The sequence below is a fragment of the Streptopelia decaocto genome (assembly GCF_964273445.1).
Source record: "Streptopelia decaocto genome assembly, chromosome: 7".
Lineage (NCBI taxonomy): Eukaryota > Metazoa > Chordata > Aves > Columbiformes > Columbidae > Streptopelia > Streptopelia decaocto.
Genome location: NC_138661.1, coordinates 58052300 through 58075157, shown reverse-complemented (window position 1 = coordinate 58075157; position 22858 = coordinate 58052300). Strand labels below are relative to the sequence as shown.

Sequence of the window (22858 nt, the reverse complement as noted above, 5' to 3'; positions counted from 1 at the left end):
CTTGAAAAGAGACGTCTCAACTGTTCTACATTCTGCTTTGTCTGCTATGGTTACCAACAGCCCATAAACACATGAAAAAAACATACACAATGAGAACAGCTAATGCTTGCAGCAAACCAGAAATAGCAGCATGGGAAACTTAACTTCAGTTAGCACTTGAAGTGAACTATCAGTAGTGACAACCCAGACTTTCTAAAAGCAAAGCAACATACTTTAGGCTATACAGTCTATTAAAAACAGTAGCAATACACTATCCAGATCTACATAATCTTCTCTTTGCGAATGCTTAAAATAGGACTTGATGAACAACAAAAAAAGTTAGAAAAAAAGATAATTTTTGGACTGCTGCAAAAGACTCATTTTTTTCAGAACTGCAGGGAGAAATCAGATTCACTTTAGTCTATAGCACTGCAATTTGTCATTGTTTTTCCTGAATACATTATATAAATAGCATTAATTCCAGAAGTCATGTACTTAAGCTAAAATAAAGTTAAGACTACTTCTTTAAAACACATTCCTTTTTAAAATTTGACATTTTCAGATTTCCTGCTTCTACCTTTTAAGGGGCAAAATGAATCACTCCAAGCAAATAAGCAGGAACAGTTTATTATGACACTGGCACCTTTACCTTTCTCATGTAATATGGAGCTCTCTATTTTTTATTACCTGCCAATTTAAATATTTCAACTATTTCATACCTTTATAAAGTTTCTTGGTATCTGCATCTTTTCACCTGATTTAACACAAAAACAGAAGCAAAAGAACAAACTCTCAGAAACATAAGGAGTTTCATCATGGCAAATGTATTCTTTAATAGAAAGTAAGAAAAACCTCCCCCTACTGACCTTTTCTTTCAGAATGAGGAAAAAGATAAATATCCACAGCTCTTCATTTCATTTGGTAGGATTTTAAGATCCATCTATGCATGTGTAAGCACAGAACACACAGTTTTAGCCACACTGGAACCACCTAAACAGAGATTTTATGTTCCACAGTTTTTACATGCATTCCACATCCTTGGTGTGCTTATTATAGTACAGGGATTCTGTTCTTCATCTACAGCAGTTTCAATTTAAGAATACACCATAAGCCAATACAGAGAGACATCCATTAGTTGCTAATAGAAAGAATCACAGGAAGGTCTTACAACGGTTTACTAAAACATTAAGGTTGGTTTTTTTAAATCACAGTTCTCAAATATAAAAATTGGATTTTCCCTATAACTGAAATATATTTACATGAACATTTTAAAAAGATGGTCTGTAACTTAGATCTAATCGCTGTCATCTGAACCACCTTCGGACCCCTCATCATTGGATCCTTCTGGTTCAGATTCATTACCAGATCCTCTGCCAGAACCCTCATTGTCAGATCCTCTCTCGGAATCTCTGTCTGAGTCAGCACTGCGAGACGCTGGGCGAGATTCATTTTCTGAACCACCGGAACGGCTTCTCCCCGACTGTACAGACTCATTGTCAGACTGCTCTGAATCTGAGCGCCTCCTTTTTCTGGCCGATCTGTCACTGTCAGAATCTTCCTCAGATTGGTGGACACTGGACCTCCTGGGACTACCGGCCTCACTACCAGATTTGTTTCTGTTATCAGAATCACTATCAGAAACAATGCGTTTACTGTGTTGCTGTTCCCCATCATCTGAATCACTGTTGCTATTCCTAGCATGTCTGTAGGGAAAAGAAAAAAAATCCAGTATTAAAGGATGCTGTCTTTAGCTTAAAAATAAAATGAGACACCAAGACTTGAGTAATGCCAGTGTTATCAGAATGAATGCAATTAATCTGCAGTGGAAAGCGATGTTGTGCCTACACTGAAAGGCTTCTTATTATCTCATTATTATCAACATCGCAGTTTCTCTTGAAAGCACATGTTGAAACTTTGGTATATACAAAGTTAATGAAAGTTCTTACCCATCATCAGCAATTTTGAGTTTATCCTCATCAGAAGAATCATCACTTGATGAAATGATGGCTTTTGATTTGATCTTTCCTTTCATTGAAGGAGGCAGACGTTCTGGTTTGGGCTGTACAGGGAAAAAACAAAGGGTTGCTTGTTCATGTGGCTGGTTAAAGCATAGTGCCCAAATGTAGAAAAACACTCAGAAAAACAGATGTGCTTTTAACAGTTGTTCTTAAGTCATTTTATCAAATTTTTCCATTTAATACCACTTATTTCTAGATGGCTTCAGAAATATGCTTTGCATCCTTGAAGCAGCTATAGCAACAGAGGAGGACAAAAATAAGCTCAAAGGCAGTTTGCTACATGGCTTTTTTTTGTAATTTTCAACATTAATAAATCTCACTTGACCAGGTTAACACTGAAGTCCAAGTGCATATTTAGAAAGTGATGCAGTTATTCAGGGTTCAACTTACAGCCTTCTTTTTCTCTGCTTTGGGTGGACGTCGCTTTTTAGGTCTTGGACCATTCTCATGTTCTTCATCATCACTTCCCTCATCTGCCTTCTGGGGTCTTGAACAGAAACAAATTTTATATGATGTAAAGCATAACATCACCAAAAAGAAAAATCTCTCCACACGCAAAAAAAAAAAATCAGTCTCAAGAAATGTCTGGTTGATCAAGCATTACTTCTTTTGCAGATTGGCTGTTTAAGTCTTACAATGTACATGTGTAAATTAAAAAAAAAAAATAAAAATCAAGTGACCTCTTAATAACAGTTCATTTTTTAAATCATTATGAAAGACTGCATAAGAATAAATACAAAAGCCATACAATTTCTCAAGGAAGTCTAACATTAAAGTTTCAGTTACCTCCTCCTCTTCTTCTTCTTTCTCTCACCCTCCTCTTCTTCCCCATCTTGTTCACTGCCACTGCCCTTCCTCTTCTTTTTCTTTCTAGACACAGGCAGATCTTCATCACTGTCATCGTTGACAAATTCATCAAATTCCCCTGCTCCTTTTTTGGAACGCTATAATAAATAAAAGTCCCACAATACAGCTTATTATTCACCTTCCAGTTAAAAAGCTACCAGAAAACCATTCATAGTAGAAACTTTATCTGAACACATTTTCAAAATATAAATATTCAGACATTCTTGTGCCAACTTTCCCATAATCTCTGGATTTATGTCATTAAGAAACTGATTCCAAATTTGCATATAATAAAACAATCTTCTTCTGTTATTTTAACAATTGAATAGAATAGATTTTAGTGATGCCACAGTGCTTGGAACTTCAAAGCATGAGCTTCCAATTATTACATTTGAGTATTAAACCTGTGCAATTTCACTCAGTGGAATCTAGCAGCTTGGAATTAAAAACCTGTGCTACTGCAAGAGACCATAAATCAAAAGGGGCAAATAAAGGAGATTTAAAAATATATATATATATTCTGTCCTACCCTGCCTCCACCGCCACCACGTTTTTTCTCCTTTGATCCTTCTACTTCACCAGTGAACATCAGAATATTCTTGGTTTTCTCCACATATTGAGCTCTTTGTTCCAGAAGTTTCTTCTGTTCTTCTTTTTCTCTTAGGCGCTTCTCTTCCTGAAACAGAAAGAAAACTAACCATCACTATTGTATTTGCAGCATTGCAGTGATTACGATCACAGGTGTAGAAATTATTTGCTAACGCAAAACTGGAGAATTGACTTTTGACAGTCTATGTCATAGCAGAAGGTCTACATGGCAAAAAATAAGTTTTCTACAAGCCTATGCTAGAGGAGGCAGAAGTCCAAAAGAACTGCTGCACCAAGTGCTTCCTCATCCAGACTGTCAGCACAGGCATTTGACAGCAGACCTTCTGGGGCACCCTTTTATTTCACTATAAAAATAAGATCTATTTCTGAGGCTATGGGGAAGAAAGAGTGAGCATAACCTGTTAGCTATAACGTTTGCTGCTAGCACTTACTATAAGTAAGAAAAACTACTAGACATTTTATCAGTAACATCAGGTACCACCACAGAGCAATAGGGGCATACATATTGTTGATAGGTATACTTTTCAAAAATAAAATATGCTTTTACTTAAACATAGTACACAGAATGTAACAGAACAAAACCTGTTCTTTAAGTAGTTTTTGGCGAAGCAGCTCCTTTTCTTGCTCTTGCTTCGCACGCAGCTCCCTCTCTTCTTCATCCTGCTTGCGTGCCCGAGCCACATGATACTGGGCTTGACTGAGCAAGTCGGAGCACTGCCTGTAACGTGCAACATTTTCAAGTAAATGAAGGTGGCAGGCACACACAATAAACAGTTTCATAGAGGGCATGCATCACAACACTATGTTCATATCACCAGAGAAAAAAAGCTACTTGAAATAGCAAATTAGAACAGTAGAGTAGTACAGATATTTGAATAAACCCTAAGCACTTTCCAGTAAGCTAATTTATCTTTAAATTGTAACATACAATTTCAGAACATATTGCTTCACACTTAAAACTTAGCAAATTCATATAGCAAAAAATCCCATATGAACATAAAAGGAAGCATCCCAACTAATTTGGTCAGCTTCAGAAGTTTGGTTAATAAGAACTCATATTTAATAACACTATACTAGCAAACCTAATCAGAAAGGCAGGTAGAAATTCTGTCTTAAAAAATCCTATTGTGTAAGAGTTAAGGTTGCATAAAGTGTTAAAGTCTCATGAAATGTTAAAACAAGGCACTTTCAATATCCTCCTATCTAATGTTACAATGGTATTTCTTGTAATACTAAAATTTTCTTCTATGTACAAAGTGTTTTAATGATACCCATTTAAGATGTGTAGTGCATGATGGTCAACAAATGTATGTACAAGGCTATGAAAATCTTAGAAGAATGTGCAATAAAAGAAACACGGGGCATATTGAGTGAAAAACCAAGATATAAGCTTACAAGGATATGGACTTGAAGAGGCTTGTGTACAAATTCATTACCCTGAGCAAAAATTAAAGCAGACTAGACTTTGCAAAACAAAAGTTTTTCATATTTCAATAATTTACCCATGTTATTCACCCAGGAACTACCTCCAAACTTCTCCATGAAAGCAAAGCTGTTTTCAGATTATTATGTTTAAAGTCAAACCAATGAGAGCTAGAGATGTTTAAATAAACATCACTGCACTCTCATTGATGAAAATTTTACCATTAAAATATCTAAAGTTTTGCAGGCTCCCACTAATGGCAGACATCACACGTTGAGAGCTTCAGACTACACAAAAACATTACAAAGCAAAGACGGGGAAATAATGAAACAGTGGTAGTGTGGTAGGGAGTAACCCTGCAGTTGTATTTTTACTGTTCTCAGTCAGTTGAAATTTTAGAATCAAGTTTTAGTATGACAAAAAAAAAAAAAAAAGACAAAAATATTCTACTTGGTATCTGGCTGAATGATTTGTTATATCTTTTTTTAATTATTATTTTTTTTTACCTCGCTTCCGTAGCAGCAAGTGCCAAGTCAAATCTCATCTTATCACCTACTTTACTCAAGTAACTGAAGTACCTGAAGGAAAAAACAACAAACAAAACTAAGCAAATACAGCATTGCTTATATATTTATTGTAATTTAAAACAAAGCATTTACTCCTGAATTACAATCCTATAAAACTCAACAGATGAGGAAACCTCACCGATTTTCTCTATGTGCAGCCCTTTCTAATACAACAGTATTACAGTACATTCAGAGTTCTCCAAATTTAAAACATTCTAAAACGACTCTAGAGCAGAACAAAAACCCAGAAAAATTCTAAAGAGAGTTCTCAGCTTTCATTTACTTGCTCCTAGGAATGAGGACATTGTTGAGTCCAGTAGATTCATTCCTTATCTGTCACAGCTTAAGTGCTTGGAACCAGCATAAGGAAGGAAAACTTTTTTAAAGTCCTTCCAGAACAGGCTCCTTGAACTTGGTTAACAGGTCCTTGTGAATACAACACACCTTTGAGTGAATGGGTAAGTTATGATGATCAGTGTTTTGAAAGCAGTTTCTCCAACTCATTTAAACAAAAATGACTTTCTAACTTCCAAGGTAGCCAGTTTCTTCTCATATTCCAGAGGCACTTTAAACGAGATGTGTTTGTGCTAGATTGAACTCAAATTCTTGTGCATATGAAGAAAGTAACTCCTTGCTCAAGTTTTTCATTACATATAGTATTTTTCAAAAATTCTCCACACATCTGAATTTGTGGTTAATAGATACAAACTAAAGTCTTTCATGCAGCTTTCTCAAGACAATAAATAAAAAGCTTCTAACTGAATTCAAGTTAGAGTTTGTGTTCAAATGTTTAGTTTACATTATGTAAACCACTAGATTCGCGAAATGCTTGCTTGTATGAAAGGCCTGATTTACTTGACAAAATTACTGAGAGGCAATGTCTGTCCTCAACATAACAGCAGAGCCAGGAATGCATAAAGCAAGCACCAGCTACACCAGAAGTATGTAGGAGCACAATAAATGCCTGAAAACTTTCTGTTCAAAGACAGTGACAATTAGATTAATCTCATTGTTTTCTGCCCAGAAGTTTGTTGTTGTGGTGTTTTGTTGTGTTTTTTTTTGTTGTTGTTGTTTGTGTTTTGGGTTTTTTTTTGTTTGGTTTTTGTTTGTTTGTTTTTTAAGAGAATGAAAAGATCTGAAATGCACTTAAGAAACTGCTTCTGTTCTTAAGCCATGAGAGTAGTTGGGCTTTACTTGCCAACAGGAGGGCAAAATGAGTTTTCAAGGACTACCGGTCATTAACTAGACTAACATAAATAGATTTGCTTTTGAGCCTTATACGTTGTTTTGAAATAAATAATCAAAAAGAGTATTAAATTGTAGAATAAATTTAAACATATTTTTCAACTATGGTCTTCCAGGAAAAAGTGCATCTTGGTCACAGTAACACAAAACCCTTTGAGAAATACATATTGGCCACCTGGCCAAACCAAACTGGCTCTGGAGCAACATCTGAATAAGTAGTTTTGTCAGGCCCAATTTTGTTTTCCTACTAGAAACTCTAGAATCACATACAGTGTTTCATAGGAGATGATTGCTCTTCTAGCCAGATTTGTGACCTATACTGCAAATTTACTGTAAAGGAACAACAAAATTGATTATAATGATTAGAAAGAAATCATCTTCACCTGTGGGCTAGCTCCAGTTCTTTCACAGCATTAAGCACCTCCTTTAGATTGCTTTTTTCATCTTTCAGCACAGAGGTAGCAAGTCTTTGTAGCACTAAAGCCACATTAAACATAAGGACTGTATCACTTGGTGCTACATGCCGGGCCTGTAAATAAAAAGCATGTTTTTAAGATATGCTACACGAAAAAAAGTATACTGAAGCAACATATAGAAAAAATGCACCATTATTTCAATCCCAGACTATTGAATTTCAAGAGATACAAACATGCATCAACTTACATTAATTTTATTCTGTGATATGTTTTATTTGCATACCTTTAACAAAGTTTGTTTGCATTCCTGTAATTTGCCACATTTGAACAGTGCCCGGGCCAAATATAACAATACTTCAGTATTTTGATGCTTATAGAACTTTCTGAGGCAGTTTTCATACTGGGAGAGAAAAAAAAAAAAATCAAATTAAGACAATGGTTAGTTATTTTGTTTAACTAACTCTAGCCAATGCCTTTTGTTTTCTAAAGTGTGTCATGCCACATGTCACGTCCTCTTCACCGATCAGAAAACTCTTTCTGCTATTCCATAGCAAGAACCAGATTTTTCTGGAAACTGGCAGCAGTTCAGGAGGCTCTGTAGGTCTTAAAATCCAACAGAATACCTTGCAAGTACCATCTATTGTAACAAGCTCCAATAAATATGACTCATTTTAAGAGCACTCAATTCTTCTCCACAGTATGGAGGAAAAAAAATTATTTATTCATACAAGATATTTTACAAATTGAAATATATTTCTTGTAGTCATTCCATCCATTTGATGCAATTAGTTAAAAAAATCCACACCTTTCAGATAACTCAACATCAACTATGTTCTGTCCACCTAGCTGAATAAGTTGGTATGCCAAGGCATACCCAGTTGTTCTAAAACGCAAAAGACAACTTGTTACAATGGGTTCTGTGCTTCTAGAATTAAAGCTTCATACAGTTATGAAACTTATCCTTTTCAGTAACTAGTGCCTTTTGTTTGACATACTCTTTTTCTCAAGGAATCATTCACCCTTTCTACATCCCCAAAATAATAAGAAATACAAAGTAACTTTTATTTCCAGCTCCAATACAGAAACCGCCCTGAACTTTAATGTCTGAAGCTACTACTCTTGCATTGCACTGTGTTGTGAGCACCCAATTTTCACTCACCTTTACAGTCAAAGATTTTGTACTTAGCTTAAGTCTGCCTCGGATTTGTATGCTTTAAGGTAAAGAACCCACTAGAATAATAATTGTTGTGTCTGCACTAAGCTATGCCATTACATTCAATCTGTACCCTCTGAGTCCAATATAGCATATTTCAGACTGTGACTTGTATGAACTGCATAGTCGAACCCAGGGAATAACAAAACACCTCAGTAAATAAACACATTTCTACTAACAGCTTTGCTTAAATATATTAGCAAATGAGTATATTTTTCTTACGAATCAGCAGGTAAAAAGTGACACCCAGTTTCCCACTCGTAATTCAGTGCTTCAAATATTGCTCAAATGAGATTTTCATTAGGCTTTTTTGTCAATATAAACAAATAAGATCTTAAAAAGACAACAGACCCCATTCAAACACAACAGAGTGAATCTGATAGTGTTACTAAAGCTTCTTCACAGCAGTTCACTGGAAAATGGCAACTACTGAGGTCTTGATCAGGTAAGAAAGGCCCACTACCTCTTCCTTATAACCATCCAAAAAGCTTCAAAATAGCTCTGATTTAAGTATTTTTGAGCCTCTATGTGGACTCAATCTTAACAAAACAAGTTTGTTGTGAGCTTCTGTTCTGTCAAATATAATTTAAGCTTACTTGTATGCTCTTGATCAGCTAATTGAGTCAATTTAGTTGGAATAGGTTGATACTTGAAGACAGCATGTGTAAGCAGGTTGAACTAGATAACCTCAACAGATTTATTCCAATATGAATTAGCTTACAATGTTAACTGTGGTAAAAGAAATTACGGCACAGTCAGCTTTTCAGACCACCCCGATTGTTATCCATGCAATCACTTGCAAGAACAAATATAGGAAGTGTTGCTATTAAAAAAATTGCAGCAGCAAATTGCATTTACTTACTTTGGTAACATCTGAGTGTAAACCATATACAGTAAGTACACTGACTGAAACCTCTCTGACTAAAAATTAATTCTGAGACCAAAATTCTAACCAAATCATGTTTTAACTCTACTACAAAAAAAAAGGTGTACATGTTGGTAGGTGCTTTGTTACACCTTACTTTTATTTGGCAGTTTGTTTTTAAATCTAGATGTGACAGCCAACAGCATGCTAGAAATAGTCCTATAACTTGTTAAAACATTAATTAGAAACTCGCAGAGCTCCTATGACAGTTGAGAAACATCCAGAAATCATCTAACCCAACATATTACGTAGTTCAATTTAGAGATGTTACCATCTGCACAGCACTGATGTATTGTTTCTGTTCTACGTAGATATGTGCCAAATTCAGCCACACATCACTGATATCTGCTGTTGCCTCTCTCACTTGGGCAAAAACATCACGAGCTTCACGGAAATATCCTTTATGTGCCAAGACAGCTCCTAAGGGGAAAGTAATATGTACAGTGTAAGCTTCCAGGTTCATGTGCTATGTATTCCTACCAAAGAAAACAAAATATTGCCTGAACAAAGTTCCCCATTAAAAACTAAGTGACATAGCTGTCATGTGAAAGCTATTCTTTCCTGTGCTCCACTACATAGTGTTCGGGCCCTGCAAAAACAATTCTATATTAAAGCATGAAATATAAGAATATCATCAGCTCCAAAGGAAACTTAGTGTCCCATATTTACCTATGCCATTAGCAGCATACAAGTTTTTTGGATCATTTCTGAGTACTTGCTTGTAGATTGCTAATGCACGGTCTTGATGACGCTTCTCCTGCAGAAAGAAGTATCCAAATTCATCACTCATTTCTGTAGTGGGGTATTAAAAGATCAACCCAGCAGTTTTATGGACTTTAAGATGCCAAATTGGCATCAAGAAAGGGCTCTGAGTAGCTAAGAGCATACAAAAGTTAAACAAATAAAACCACACACAGGGAAGACAGACATCCATTACCTTTTCTCTGTCTCTTGTGGGTTGATGTAGCGTCTGCAACCAGACATTGCCAAGAGCTAGCATAGAGTAAGTATCATTTTGTGTGGAGGGCTGTTTCAATATTCTTTCAAATTTCTTCTGTCCTGGACCCCACTCTTGTTTAGCCAAATGAAGATTGCCAATCAGAGACCAAGCATCTGGATGGTCCTAAATAAAAATTCACTGTAAGTTGCAAAAGCATCATTTTCCCTTGCATAGTTACTTTTTCAAGTATAAAATGCTATTTTTCTTAAATAGAATTCCATAGTAAAAAAAACCAACAAGAACAGCATACATGGAGAGTAAATTACAGTAGTGCACTCTTCTTCCTTTAGTTTATGTGAACAAACAAAATAAAAATACAACTAAAAGAAAATAAAGTTTTAAGTTACATGTTTTAACTTTAAATACTTAAAGGTTTACAAACCTGATTTATCTGAAGCGCTTCTTTAAACCAATCAGAAGCCTCATAAAAATTTCCTTTATCCCTAGCCATAGCTCCCAAGCGCAAGTAGCCTAAAAATGAAAACAGAAAATATAAATCAGGAAACAGGTTAAAGTCATCTCAAACAAAGAAAATATTGTCCATGCATGAATTTCAAAAGCAATCTTTCTCTTGATCTGTTAAGGACAGCAAACATTAAGAGGTCTTTCATATTCTATTCACAATGAGACACACCATGGGAAGAGGAACATCCATCCACAATGGTGACACAGAAATTGCAGATACACTGAAAGTAATAAAAATGTTTATAATTGGTTTCATAAGTTAAAGATAATTGAGAAACCTCAAAGAAAAAAGGATACATGAGGTACATAATTCTCCTCCCTCTGCTTTAAACATCCCTCCCACCTCCACAAGCTTTGGGAAGAGTATCAGTTAGCAGGTGACAGTGGAAAACAAGCAGGGAAAAGGCTATAGAAAAGGCTGGGGCATGCTGTGTGCTGCAGCTTGCTGAGCAAGGGCTACCACCTCGCCTCTGCAGCAAACACAAGTCAGCTACCTGGGGACACCAGATGAGCAGAGTGAGAAGAAAAAACAGCATGTGCTATAGAAGTTGTGCTGACACCCTCATCAGCTTTTCTTCCCTGGAGAAAGGCCAACGTGCTTCTCCCAAAGGTCTCTGTTTCCACCCCATACACAGAATTGCACAGCCTGGGCACATCAGATGGATGGCCTTGAATGCACATGAGAGCCAAGCTGCTAAGGCTTTGGTGGGAGTGGGGTACAAGTGAGTAAACACATGCATGTCTAGATAAGCTAATTTTGCTAGATTTTGCTAGATTTTTTGAGTACAGTATGATTATACCAATAATTAGATGGCTTAAACCTGAAGACTGGACTATAATGATGATGCAGGCCTTAAAAAAAAAAAAAGAGATAAGGAAAATAGTGGGTAGGAAAGCAGGCCCCAAAACTAAAAGAAAAGAAGTGAAGACAGACATAAGGAGACCAGAAGACACTATAATGGGAAGATTTTTGATATTATAAGGAGGACCATGGAACTAAAATACCAAATGTTTCTTACAATCAACATAATTAGGATGTTCTCTTAAAATGTTTTTATACAGCTTTTCCGCTTCGTGAAATTCACACATCGCCTCATATAGTCTGGCAAGGTTATAGGACGTTGTTACAGAGATAGCATTGTAATAATGCTCATCATGTTCAGCTTCTGCTTTTGCACGATCCAGTGATGCCAAAAAATATTTCTGAAGTACAAAAAGAAAAAAGGAATGAGGCACTCCAGAATATTCTTACAGAAAAACTTCAGAATGATCAAGAAATTCAATTCAGACTTGGAGTAATTACATACCTTCGCTTCTCCTAGGTTTCCCAGCCTGAAGTGCAGAGCACCCACATTATTCAAAATCTCTGGTGGGACATCAGCCTGTACTTTCTCTTGCAGAATTCGTGTGGCTGTACCATAGGCTGACAGTGCACCCTTTACAAAGAAAGAAAAAGTGCATGAATGAAATAAGAGAATGAGCTCTACATGCTCTTGTGAAAAGAGCGCACGTTAATTCACCAGCTGTATACTAACAATACCTGTATGTCAGTCTGTTCCAGAATTTGGGCTAGCTCAATCCATGCCTCTACATCATCAGGATATTGTTCTGTGACTTTCTTTAGATGTCCCTGAAAAGCAGCACAAAATAATTATACCTCTCTGTGGACACACAAACTGCTCTAAAAAAATATAAACAAATCAAAAGAAAGAGTGAAGGTATTAACCTTAACACTAGAAAGATACACCATAACGCAAAAGAAAACATCTTCAACATCTGCACAACTTACTTTCCTTCCTTCTTTCATTATTTTTTCTGTATTAATAGAATACAACACCAGCTTATAGTCTTAGAAAAGTAGAAACTATTAAACCAAAATGAGAAGCTAGAAAAGTGATGTCAAGCATTTCTTGCATTTATTTGCCCAACATTAGGTTTAAAAAGCCTTTCATTAAAACAAAGAAATAAAACCACAAAGCAAACCACAAAAAACCCACCTCAAACCAAAATAAAAAAGCCACCACATAACATCATCCTTTCAGATAAGCCAAGACAAGTGTTTTCTGGAAATTATTAACTAACTTGCTGTCTTCAGTAAATCACTTGCTACCTTGCCATGTTTAGAGAATTTTAACATAAATGGGAAGAATTCCACATTTTTCATAGTACCAAATACAAATGTGAGGCTGGAGCTCCTCCAAATTCCTGGACTTGCTTTAGCCAGAGCCCAGTAGGAGTCTCAGTTCTGTCCACGACTCATAGCTCTAAACAGTTAGAAGGATCTCTCATGACAGCCAATATTAAATATTCTATACCTACAGCCAAGTAACCCCAAGATTTATGCACCGTAGGGTACAGTCTAATTTCAAATCTGATTCTCAAGTTCCACCCTTGTATGTAAAACTACTGCAAACTCACCTTTGCAATGTCCCGTTTCTCCTGGTCTTCTGAAGCCGCATAAAGAGATCCAAGGATTTTCATAGTCTCATAATTGTTAGGATAAGCTTTCAAAACTTTTTCAAAGCATTGTGATGCATTCTCTTTGTCCCCTCGATAAATGTACATTTGACCCAATCCAAAAAACGGAAGTACAAAGGAAGATGAAGCAAACTGAGTGGCCTGGTAATAATACTGGAAAGCTTGATCATAATCTTCCTAATTAAAAATAAGCAAATAAAGAGCAAGTAAAGTTTCCACAAGTAAGCTTTGTATGAACTTTTATAACACAGATTAAGTGTAATCTCAAGGGAGGCTTTTAAAAACTGTCCTACCTGTACATGAAAAGACCTAGCCAGCTGGTAACAACTCTCTGCCTGCATTGCTTCAACTTCTGTATTATGGAAAGCATGAAGAGCCAAATGTTGTACTTTACCATAGTCCTGAAAAAAAAGAGAAGTTAAATGAAATTTGAAAGTCTTCAATCAAGGGATCATTATTTAAACAAGGATAGCTGGCAAATACAAGAAAGCTTAAGCCATAGCACTGACTAACTTAATAACAACAGATTCAGTTTTAGTGTTACTGTTCTTTTCTCTGTTTCATATTTTAAAGCTTGGAAGGGGGAGAGAGGGGAAAAAAACCCCAACCCTTCAGGACACAACGACGACTTTGACTTAAGGAATAAGCACACCTTTTCTTAGCTTTCTTTAGAAAAGTTTATACAAAATTTAAGTCAAAAACTTTACACTCGTCCATCTAGATTATTAGCTCCATACTAGGCACCAGTTGGTATGATGAAATGAGACTGAATCTAACACTGAAATCCTTGCTGTTCAGAGGTTATTAAGTATTTTACAGTAAAATTCCATAGACCCCTTACCTTCTTGAAGAAGAAGTGATTAGCCAAGTGATTCAAGACCATTGGATTACTGGGATCAATGGTGTAAGCCCTAGATAGGAGTTGAACACCATTCTTGATGGAATCAGCCTAAATGAAACATTGACAGGTGTCAGCAACATCTCAATACCTGTATCTTATTAACATCTTCAACTTTCTTCAGTCTAGACTGCTGCAGGAACTCTGACAAAACCTTGCTGGGCTCAGAGAGAAAAGCAATTTCAGCTACTAACTTTTTCTCCCTGCAACATACAGGTGGAAAAAGGGAAACAAAGCCACCACAAAGGCATAGGAAAAAAAGAAGAGCAGGACTTGATAGGAAAAAAAAAGACAACTTAGTGTTGGTGTCCTTCTCACACTCACACCCTGATAGCCTTCCTTCTATTGTTCAATGTTCTCATCTCCTGTTTGGTTTATGTTTCAATCTTTCACAAAACTTCTTCAACAGTAAAATTAAAATATTCTCATGTTCAAATTCTAAACCAGAACTTCAGATATTGAATTAAGAGCTACTAGAATTTCAGTTCTAATTTAAAAAAAAAATGTAGAAGTTTGCTGTGTTTACATAGGATATCATGATATCAACTTACTCTTTTTTAAAAGAAACATTACAGTTTTAAAGAAAGCTTTCCATGGGTACAATTTGACTTACATACAAGTTCAAATCCGTAACTGATAAAATAACGGCTATTTATTTAGGACACCCATGAGATTTGTATTTATTTCTGAACAGAAACACCAAAAATGTCATCATGTAACATCTCTGCTTTACTTTGCAATTATCATCAGTAGAAGGTTATCTTACTAAAAGATTAGGTTTTATGAGTTGAGATGAGATGAAGTCCAACAGGCAGCTAAAAAACAATTTCAGTTTGAAAAGGCACTACCTTTACTAACGTAGTATAACAATATACCTTGATTAAGAGGTATCAAGTCATTCTTGGTTTAATTTTCAAAAGCAAAAATGTTTTATAATCACACTATGTGTATGTCTGAGTTCTCTAATAATGTGACCCTCATGTCCAATTTCAGTCAAATCCAATAATTGTATGGTTAGAGGTCTCAAAGCTCCAAAGCACCTTGATGAAGAAAACCAGAGATTCCTTTCCCCAGAGAAAGTGTTTTCCCTCCCCTATGTCAACTCTTCAATGTTATACTAACTTTGCAGAGCAAATTGTAGAAACAGTTTGAAGTAAAGCACAGATGATACATTTCTTATATTACCAAGAACAAAAAAATTATTTGAGGGGGTCAGCTTTAAATCACAGTTTTTTGAAGCTCAGGGCAAGTGGACTCATCCCTTCACTTTAGTCAAAAGACCTTAAAAAAAAAAAAAAAAAAAAGAACGATACTTGGTTTCATTAATTTCTTGCCTATGGAATTATTTATTAAAATTTGACTTTAGAATACTTTTGGTTTTGTCTGTAGTTTTAGGAAGGAAAACTCTCATGGCCACACTTCTCTGAATTCTTCAAGGAACTCTTAACGGTTGCTTTTTTTCCCATGACTTAGTAAAATGAAGTAATTTTCAAACACACTGTGCCAACCAAAGATCTTTCTAGGGAGCTACATGTTCTACAGAGAGCACAATATCAAGTTTTTGCAATATACAATTACGTAAGGTTGGTTTTTTTTACCACTTAAAGGTGCCATCCTCCACTGCTAACTTCCTTAGCATAGATTAACTATCTTAAGTTATACGAGCATATGTATTTTTCTAGTGATGCAACATCCAGAGAGGTCAGATCACCACTTTATCATAGTTTCATCAGCTCAGTTACAATTTGATCTTGCTTACTCTTTGTTTTACCATGTGGCATGCATGCTGAGGTAGCCTGACTGCAACTTTAACACTAGTTTGATATTTTATGTTCCTTAAAACCCAGGACTAATCTCCTCAGGCTATGCCTTTTACCTTGACTTTACTGTTAGAATGATGCTCTTTCACAACAAAAATTCCTGATGCTCTGGAATTGAGCTGCCATTGCAGTGAGACCTCCAAGCATTTGAGGATTTTCAGAGCATCCTGAGTATAAACTGATGTAGTTAACCTCCACAGAGTCACAAATAATAGATTAAGTAAGGCTGGCTATTATAACTATTGTTCATTAAAGTAAGATTTTGAAATCAGCACTTTACAGTTTTTTAAGCCATTGGATATGCATTCACACATCTCAGACTTTTATAAGCAGAGTTGCAGATTTTTAGCTATAGAAACAAGTTATTCAGAATGTGCTGCTCAAGTACGTAGCTATAACTTCATTCAATAGCGACAAAGACTTAAAATTATTTAACCACAGAAGTTATTACCCCTTTTAAGAACTGGACTACATTTCAAAGGATAAAATGTTCACTTTTTCAGACAAGTAAACTGCATATGGATTCTTGTTAAGTTACACTCACCTCTTTATTATTGAGCTCCAGAACAGCCAGTCCAACCAAAGCCCCCACGCATTTGGAATTTAGCTCAAGAGCCCTGCTGAATGCCAAGCGAGCTTTTTCCAACTTGTTCAGTTTCACGAAGCAGTGGCCCATACCCAACCGAACCTCAGCTAGAGAACAAGGTGACATCATGCAAAATACCAAAATTTCAATTTTATGACTTTTACATTCTGGACATCAATGAACATGAAAGAAGTATTTTTAATATTTCTTTAAAACCTCCAAGCCATGTAACAACTTTCTGTTTTTAAAGGCAGCCTCCCACATTTGGCAGCAGAACTAACATTAACAGATTAGTAAGACTTTATTTCTTCATACAACCCAGAATATTGATCTATACCTCCAAAAGACTTGATACTAAACAAATTAAAAATTGCTTCTATGGGAATGTATTAAAAATATAGAGAAAGGCATTAAAAATTGCAAGATGAAAGGGCTGGAAATTTCTTAGGCAGAGTAAGTTTCCTGGAGACTCACAGGCTTTCAGAAAACCCAGGCTAACAAGCAAGTTAGCTTGACATCTCAACTGATTCATTACTAAGAAAATGTTGTTTATCATCCCCTAACTTCCATGATTTTGTACAAATGAGCTAACACAGAGAATCCACATCATATTGCCCTTTTAGATTGCCTGTGAACTAGGAATGCAGAGATATTTATACACAGCAATTTCAAATCTTTGTGTGTGTGTGAAAAAGGGGAGTGAAAGATGTTTGTTTAAAAGGTTTGTATTTCTAAATCCACTTTTGCAGCAATGATTCTTATGTTAAAGATGCATCAACTTTGTAATAAGCTCTTTTTCAGATAGGTTATGACAAAGTATATCACATCTCTCAAGAGACTTCAGAGAATTTATGATCCTAATGTGAATACCCCGAAGTAATATCTCTAAATCACACGCACTTCTTTTACAGCTGTGATAGCTTTCCCAGATTTTGGCATTAAGAAAATCATACGACACCATGAAAACTCACATCATGCATTATAGGCAGAACTTTTTTTTCATGTCTGGTTTCATTATTAATACTAATACATAGTTTTCTTAACCATTACTTCAAAACCTCATGGATAGGTTCTGCAACAGTCTTGAACAGTTTCCTGTATCCCCATAGAATTATAATTTCTATTACATGCAACCTCTCATTTTTAGTAGCTCTTTAAAAGGTAATAATTAGAAAAAATGAAAAGTCTTTTCCTCAACATGATTTCCTTCTCTACAACTAAGGAACACTTCAAGTCAGCAAACACGTGAACTACTCTATAGTAAGGGATGGAGTTTTTTTGACAGATATAGATCACAAAAAAAGCCCTTACGTGATTGAATTAGGAAAATTTGAGTTAATTTGCCAGCACAGCAAAAACTTTGTCTTACCTGGGCAACCTGGATTGGTACGCAACGCTTTCTTGTAGTAGGCAAGGGCTCCTCTATAATCTTTCTTGTTGAAAGAAATGCAAGCTTTACCTGTTATAACATATTGGTTACCAATAAATTAGACATATAAATGAAGTAATCATAAGTCAGAAGCTCAAAAGTACTATTTGGTAAACTTGTGGTGTGCTGATTTTTGAAAGTTATGATTAAAAACAGAAAACTGAGATAACTACAACTTTTATTATCTTTGATGGTGTCAAGTATATGAAAGAAATCCAACATGAGAACACATTAAATTTATGTTTTCATGGGCTTCTGCAGAAATTTAATTTTTTCCTGGTCCAGAAAAATGACCTTTGCTAAGACTAATTAGTAAACAAATTAAAATGCAAGTGTTACAGCCCGCTGAGTCCTCACCACTAGTATCTTCACCTTTGAAATATTATACAGCTTCATTGGCATCACCAGGGAAATATAAGTAGTTGGACTGGATGTATGCCCACAGGTCTCAGAAGGCGCTAGTTAGTGTTATACTTTTTCTTAGCTTTTCCACTCACAAATACTTGCTAAGTTTAGAGTAAACTCTGTCATGTGTTTCTGGTCATAAGTGCACACTTTATCCCATTCATTCTCTCTACTCACATATGCACCCTCTTCTTAAGTACATAACTCATTCCAAAACTCAACTGGAGAGACCAGGGTGTGGGTTTGGGGTTGGTTTGTTTGTTTGCATTTTTGTTTGTTTGTTTGAGGGATTTTGTTCAGTTGGTTTTTGTTTTGTTTTGGGTTTGTTGTTTGTTTTTTGGTTTTGCACACAAATACCCATAAACTCATACCAAGAAGGGCAGGAATGTTATTTGGAGACTGGTTGAGCACAAAATGGAATTGTGCATCAGCTTGGTCCATCTTATCACCTTCAAGCAGACAAAAGCAGGCTCTTCCCAACAAGTGATTCTAGAGAAGGAAAAAAATTTCTGCTATGTTTATCTTTGTAAAATATGAAGACTAGACTATGCGAAAAATTAACTGGCTACGCTATATGCTTTCTATGATTAATATATTTCTCTTATATCAGGACAAAAAAAGGGTCTTTATCATCCATATCTGAAGTTCACATATTACTGAGCAAGACAGTAACAACCAATCAGTCCTTCCCAACATCCAGATGTTGACTGACATAGAACTAACAGCTGTCCCAAGCTAGAGATAATTATTCCTGATGGCACTGCTCACATTTCAGATACTTAAAAGTTTTGCTTACATGTACAACACTAATAACAGACTTTAAAGCCTGAGAAGTTTCTGTCTTCCCTTTAGTGAGTCAACATTTGTTTTCTTTAGAATAATTTTTGAATTCACACAGAAAACAAGTTGAAAGTATACTAAAAAATAAGAATCCTTAAATAACTGACAAATATGGATTTTTACAAATATTTTGATTTTACCTGATCATACATGATAATTTTGTCAGCCATAGTATACAACAAGGTAGCTTGTGTAATGAGCTCCTTCTTGTTGTCTTTGTTCTTCTCCTTCCGAGCCTGCTGTACATAGTATGCTGCCAGAGTATCCAGACATGTCATTTGATCTTTTTCATGGTCTCTGTAGTCCAAGTTACCATCTATGCGTGCAGCTTCCAACAGCTTCACAAAGTCTTCTGTTTTTCCTTGTTTGTAGTATTCCAGCTATAAAACACACAGTTTTAACAGACAATAATAACCCAGTGAGTAAGTAGTATATCAAGTTGGTACTTCAGGTGTCACACAGATTCTTTTTGCAGAACATAGGGATCAATGTAGAGATAATCAGACAAAGGCATTCCGATAGTGCCAAATATTTTTCTGTCACCATCCCCATCTACTATTTTTACATTAGAACACAAGTCTTACAGCTATTTATAAGTAAAGAATCAATTGTTTCTCATCTGAACTTAATTTTTTTCGCACATTTCACCATAATTTCCACAGCATAGATACTGCCCCCTCCATTTTATGAAGCGCATAATCAAATGCACTAAACAAAAACTATGGATGAAAAAAAAAAAAATCAACAACTTAGAAAGCAGGCCTCAAGCAGCATTGTTTTACAAAAAAAGATTAATTTAAAATCTTAATATGCATATGTCAAACCAGAAATATGTGGCCTAGAATCAGTGACTGAATAACCCATTTCAGTTCCTAATCAGAATTCAGTTATTACAAGTCATGTAAGTAAGGAAATGGAAATTACTATATGATTATCTGAATAAAATATTTAAATATATAACTTGTATATATACGAACCGCTAAGGCAATCCATATGTGCAGTTGAGTATGCTCCTGTTTCAGTATACTTATAACTTCATCACCCTCAGGTAACTGATCGAAGTCAAGCTCAATAACCTAGAAACAAACAATACAGATTTTCTTTTCACAAAGCATTAACAATGTTATCTATCACTGAACTCAAAGCAAGGTGGACATTTCAGAGCACAAAACGTAAATAATTTTACATCTTTAAACAAGGTTATGAACAAAGAAAAAAGTGATGATGTATTTTATTCTGTATGAGACAAAATCGATGGTCTCTCATAAATAGCAGAGTACAGACAGCCTAATGTTTGGGATACTAGTCAGGAAGAATAAACAGATATGCTAATTCAACTTCTTTCACCATAGACTTCAGGCTCAGAATTTTCAGAGTTCAGCTGAAAACCAACTTGACTGTAAACTGCTGAATTTCTAAAACTTTTCCTACAGTTAATACAAAGATCCAGGATATAGTCAAAATCCTCCAAGTAACCAGGTGTTAGAGAATCAATACCTCAGATTCATTTCAGAGCCCTGAAATTTTCTAATGTCATCTTTATGCCCAAAAGAATCAAGAAATTATTGAAGTGGCAAACACTATAAAGAACAGACTAACTTTCTGAATATTAACAACAGTCATCATGAGCAAATGACACCAACAACTTTTCACTATGCAAGCAGTGTTTGCCATGTTGATCTACTTCCAATACAAAAAATGCAGAAAAAGGAACAGATATTCCCATGGTGAGATGTTTGGGGAACACAATTTAACTGCCTGTTAGTTCACTTGCTACTCAGTCATGCTGTCTTTAACATCAGTCATCTACGTTACAATTTAATTTTACAGCAAGGAAGAGCTGTAGTTGTACCCAGGCTTGTACCCCGACTATCAATGCAGGAACTCTTTCGCCAGAGACTGGATTAGAGCAATCCAGTTTATAAAGACTTACAGTTTTGATTATGCAAAACTTAGGGGGGCATCAGCAGAAATATTTCTGCTACCACTGATGTTTTTAGTTCTGAGTTTGTCTTGCACAGTACCTCCTGTTTGACAGACAATGATGGTTTAAAATTTGGGCCGCCCTCTTCTACAAACTATAATAGTTGTTAATGACAAATATGTATTACCAAAACAGCAAATAAATATGAAAGTTAAAAAAGCCAGTGAAAGAAAATCATGTATTTGATAGCAATCTTTAGTGATTAATTCAGAATCTCAGGATTCAAGTAAGCCTAGCCATAACTTCAATAGCAGAACCAGTATAACTGGTGTCAATACTCATTTTTGTCACAGAGAAAAAAATCCTCCAACATGTAACCTACAGAGAGCAAAGTACCTTTGTGAAACTTAAAAACACAATGGCAGTTATATGGAAGTTTGCCAGAGTATGGACACATATACTCACGAAAAGCATTTTTAAAGCTATACGCAGTATGTTTCAACACCTTATTTAACTAAGATGTTAATTTAGTATCTGCTATGGTATGATTTAACTTCAAGCTTTATAATACCCTGTAGATTTTCAAATACTTCTCTTAAAACTTTTTAATATTGGCCTGTCACAGTTTACCTCAAATAAAGTTAAATACATTTCTAAACCCACACTGAAGTAATTTACAGACTGGACCAAGTGACAGCCTGTCTCGTCTCTACGCTGATACAGGAACATTCATGCTTTTTACTAGTCAGCATGGTCAGAAAAATCTGCATCTAACGAATTGAGGAGAGAATTTAGCTGGACAAGGCACAAACTAAAGATGAGATACTGTTCCCAAGGGGGTCTTCAGTCTTCAATCTTGCATTTGCCTGAAGCACACACTGTGGGCGAGTAGCTGCCCGTTCTTCACAGCCGTGTGGAGCCGCAGGACACCGGCCAGGCTGCCGGGCTGTCCCCTCAAGACACTCGGCAAGGACAGGGAGGTTACAGCTACCAGAGAGCAGACGCCGTTCACCATGGGGCACCGGAGAACGCAGGTTTGGGTTTCTTTCCGCAAAGCGATACACCTGTAAGCCCAACAGCTCACTCCGCTCACGGAAGGGAGCGACACTGCCCCCCGAGCCCGGGACCAAACTGCGAGAGGAAGGGACAAACGCCGCCCCGTCGCGCATCATAACGCGGACCCCTTCCTTCCCCCTCCCCGGGACCAGGCCGCGCCACCGGCTCCCAGCCCCCGACTCGCCTCATCGGTGTCCCGGAGCGGGATCTCGATGGACCCCCGCGACATGATGGCGACACCGCTGTCCGCCGAGCCGCGAGCACGCAACGGCCGCCGCGCGCGCACTTCCCCTCACAAACACCGACTGACCCGGACGTGCTCGGGCAAAGGGAGGGGGGGAGGGGGGGCGGCTCCGCCCCTCAGACGTAACGAGCCAATCGCAGCGACGCACGAGCCTCGCGGGCCGCCTGGCGCCCGCGCGTGAGGGAGCGGGAGGGCTTCGAGGGCGGGCGCGCGGCGTTGTTGCTGAGGTAACGGCGGCCTCGCGGGCGCCCCTCAGCGAGCGGAGAGGGACCGGCGGGAGCCGCCGGCTCTGAACCCGCCCCGGTCCCCGCCAGCCCTGTCCCCGCCAGCCCTGTCACCGCCAGCCCCGTCCCCGCCCCCCCCGTCCCCGCCCCGGGCTGGAGCACTACATGTTGCGCTGTGTGGCCTCCCTTGCGGCTGCTCACAGCGGTCTTCCGTGAGGTGGCGCTTTAAAACTTGAGCAGTCTGTTGAG

The 22858-nt window shown here is 37.0% G+C and overlaps 1 protein-coding gene across 1 annotated transcript; it reads right to left on the bottom strand.

The window, feature by feature from the left end:
• Positions 1-590: 590 nt before the first annotated feature.
• CTR9 (CTR9 homolog, Paf1/RNA polymerase II complex component) lies at positions 591-22466 on the bottom strand. Its single transcript, XM_082059569.1, has 25 exons — positions 22326-22466; positions 20139-20237; positions 19302-19541; positions 18693-18810; positions 17857-17946; positions 16446-16594; positions 14025-14132; positions 13477-13584; positions 13124-13360; positions 12246-12335; positions 12013-12141; positions 11725-11908; positions 10623-10711; positions 10178-10363; positions 9910-9997; positions 9512-9660; positions 7386-7502; positions 7070-7215; positions 5382-5453; positions 4035-4170; positions 3373-3519; positions 2784-2941; positions 2388-2484; positions 1926-2038; positions 591-1682 (listed from the first exon to the last, which is right to left on the bottom strand). Exons 1-25 carry the CDS (start codon positions 22368-22370, stop codon positions 1274-1276), a joined length of 3504 nt encoding a protein of 1167 aa, XP_081915695.1. The 5' UTR covers positions 22371-22466; the 3' UTR covers positions 591-1273.
• Positions 22467-22858: the final 392 nt, after the last annotated feature.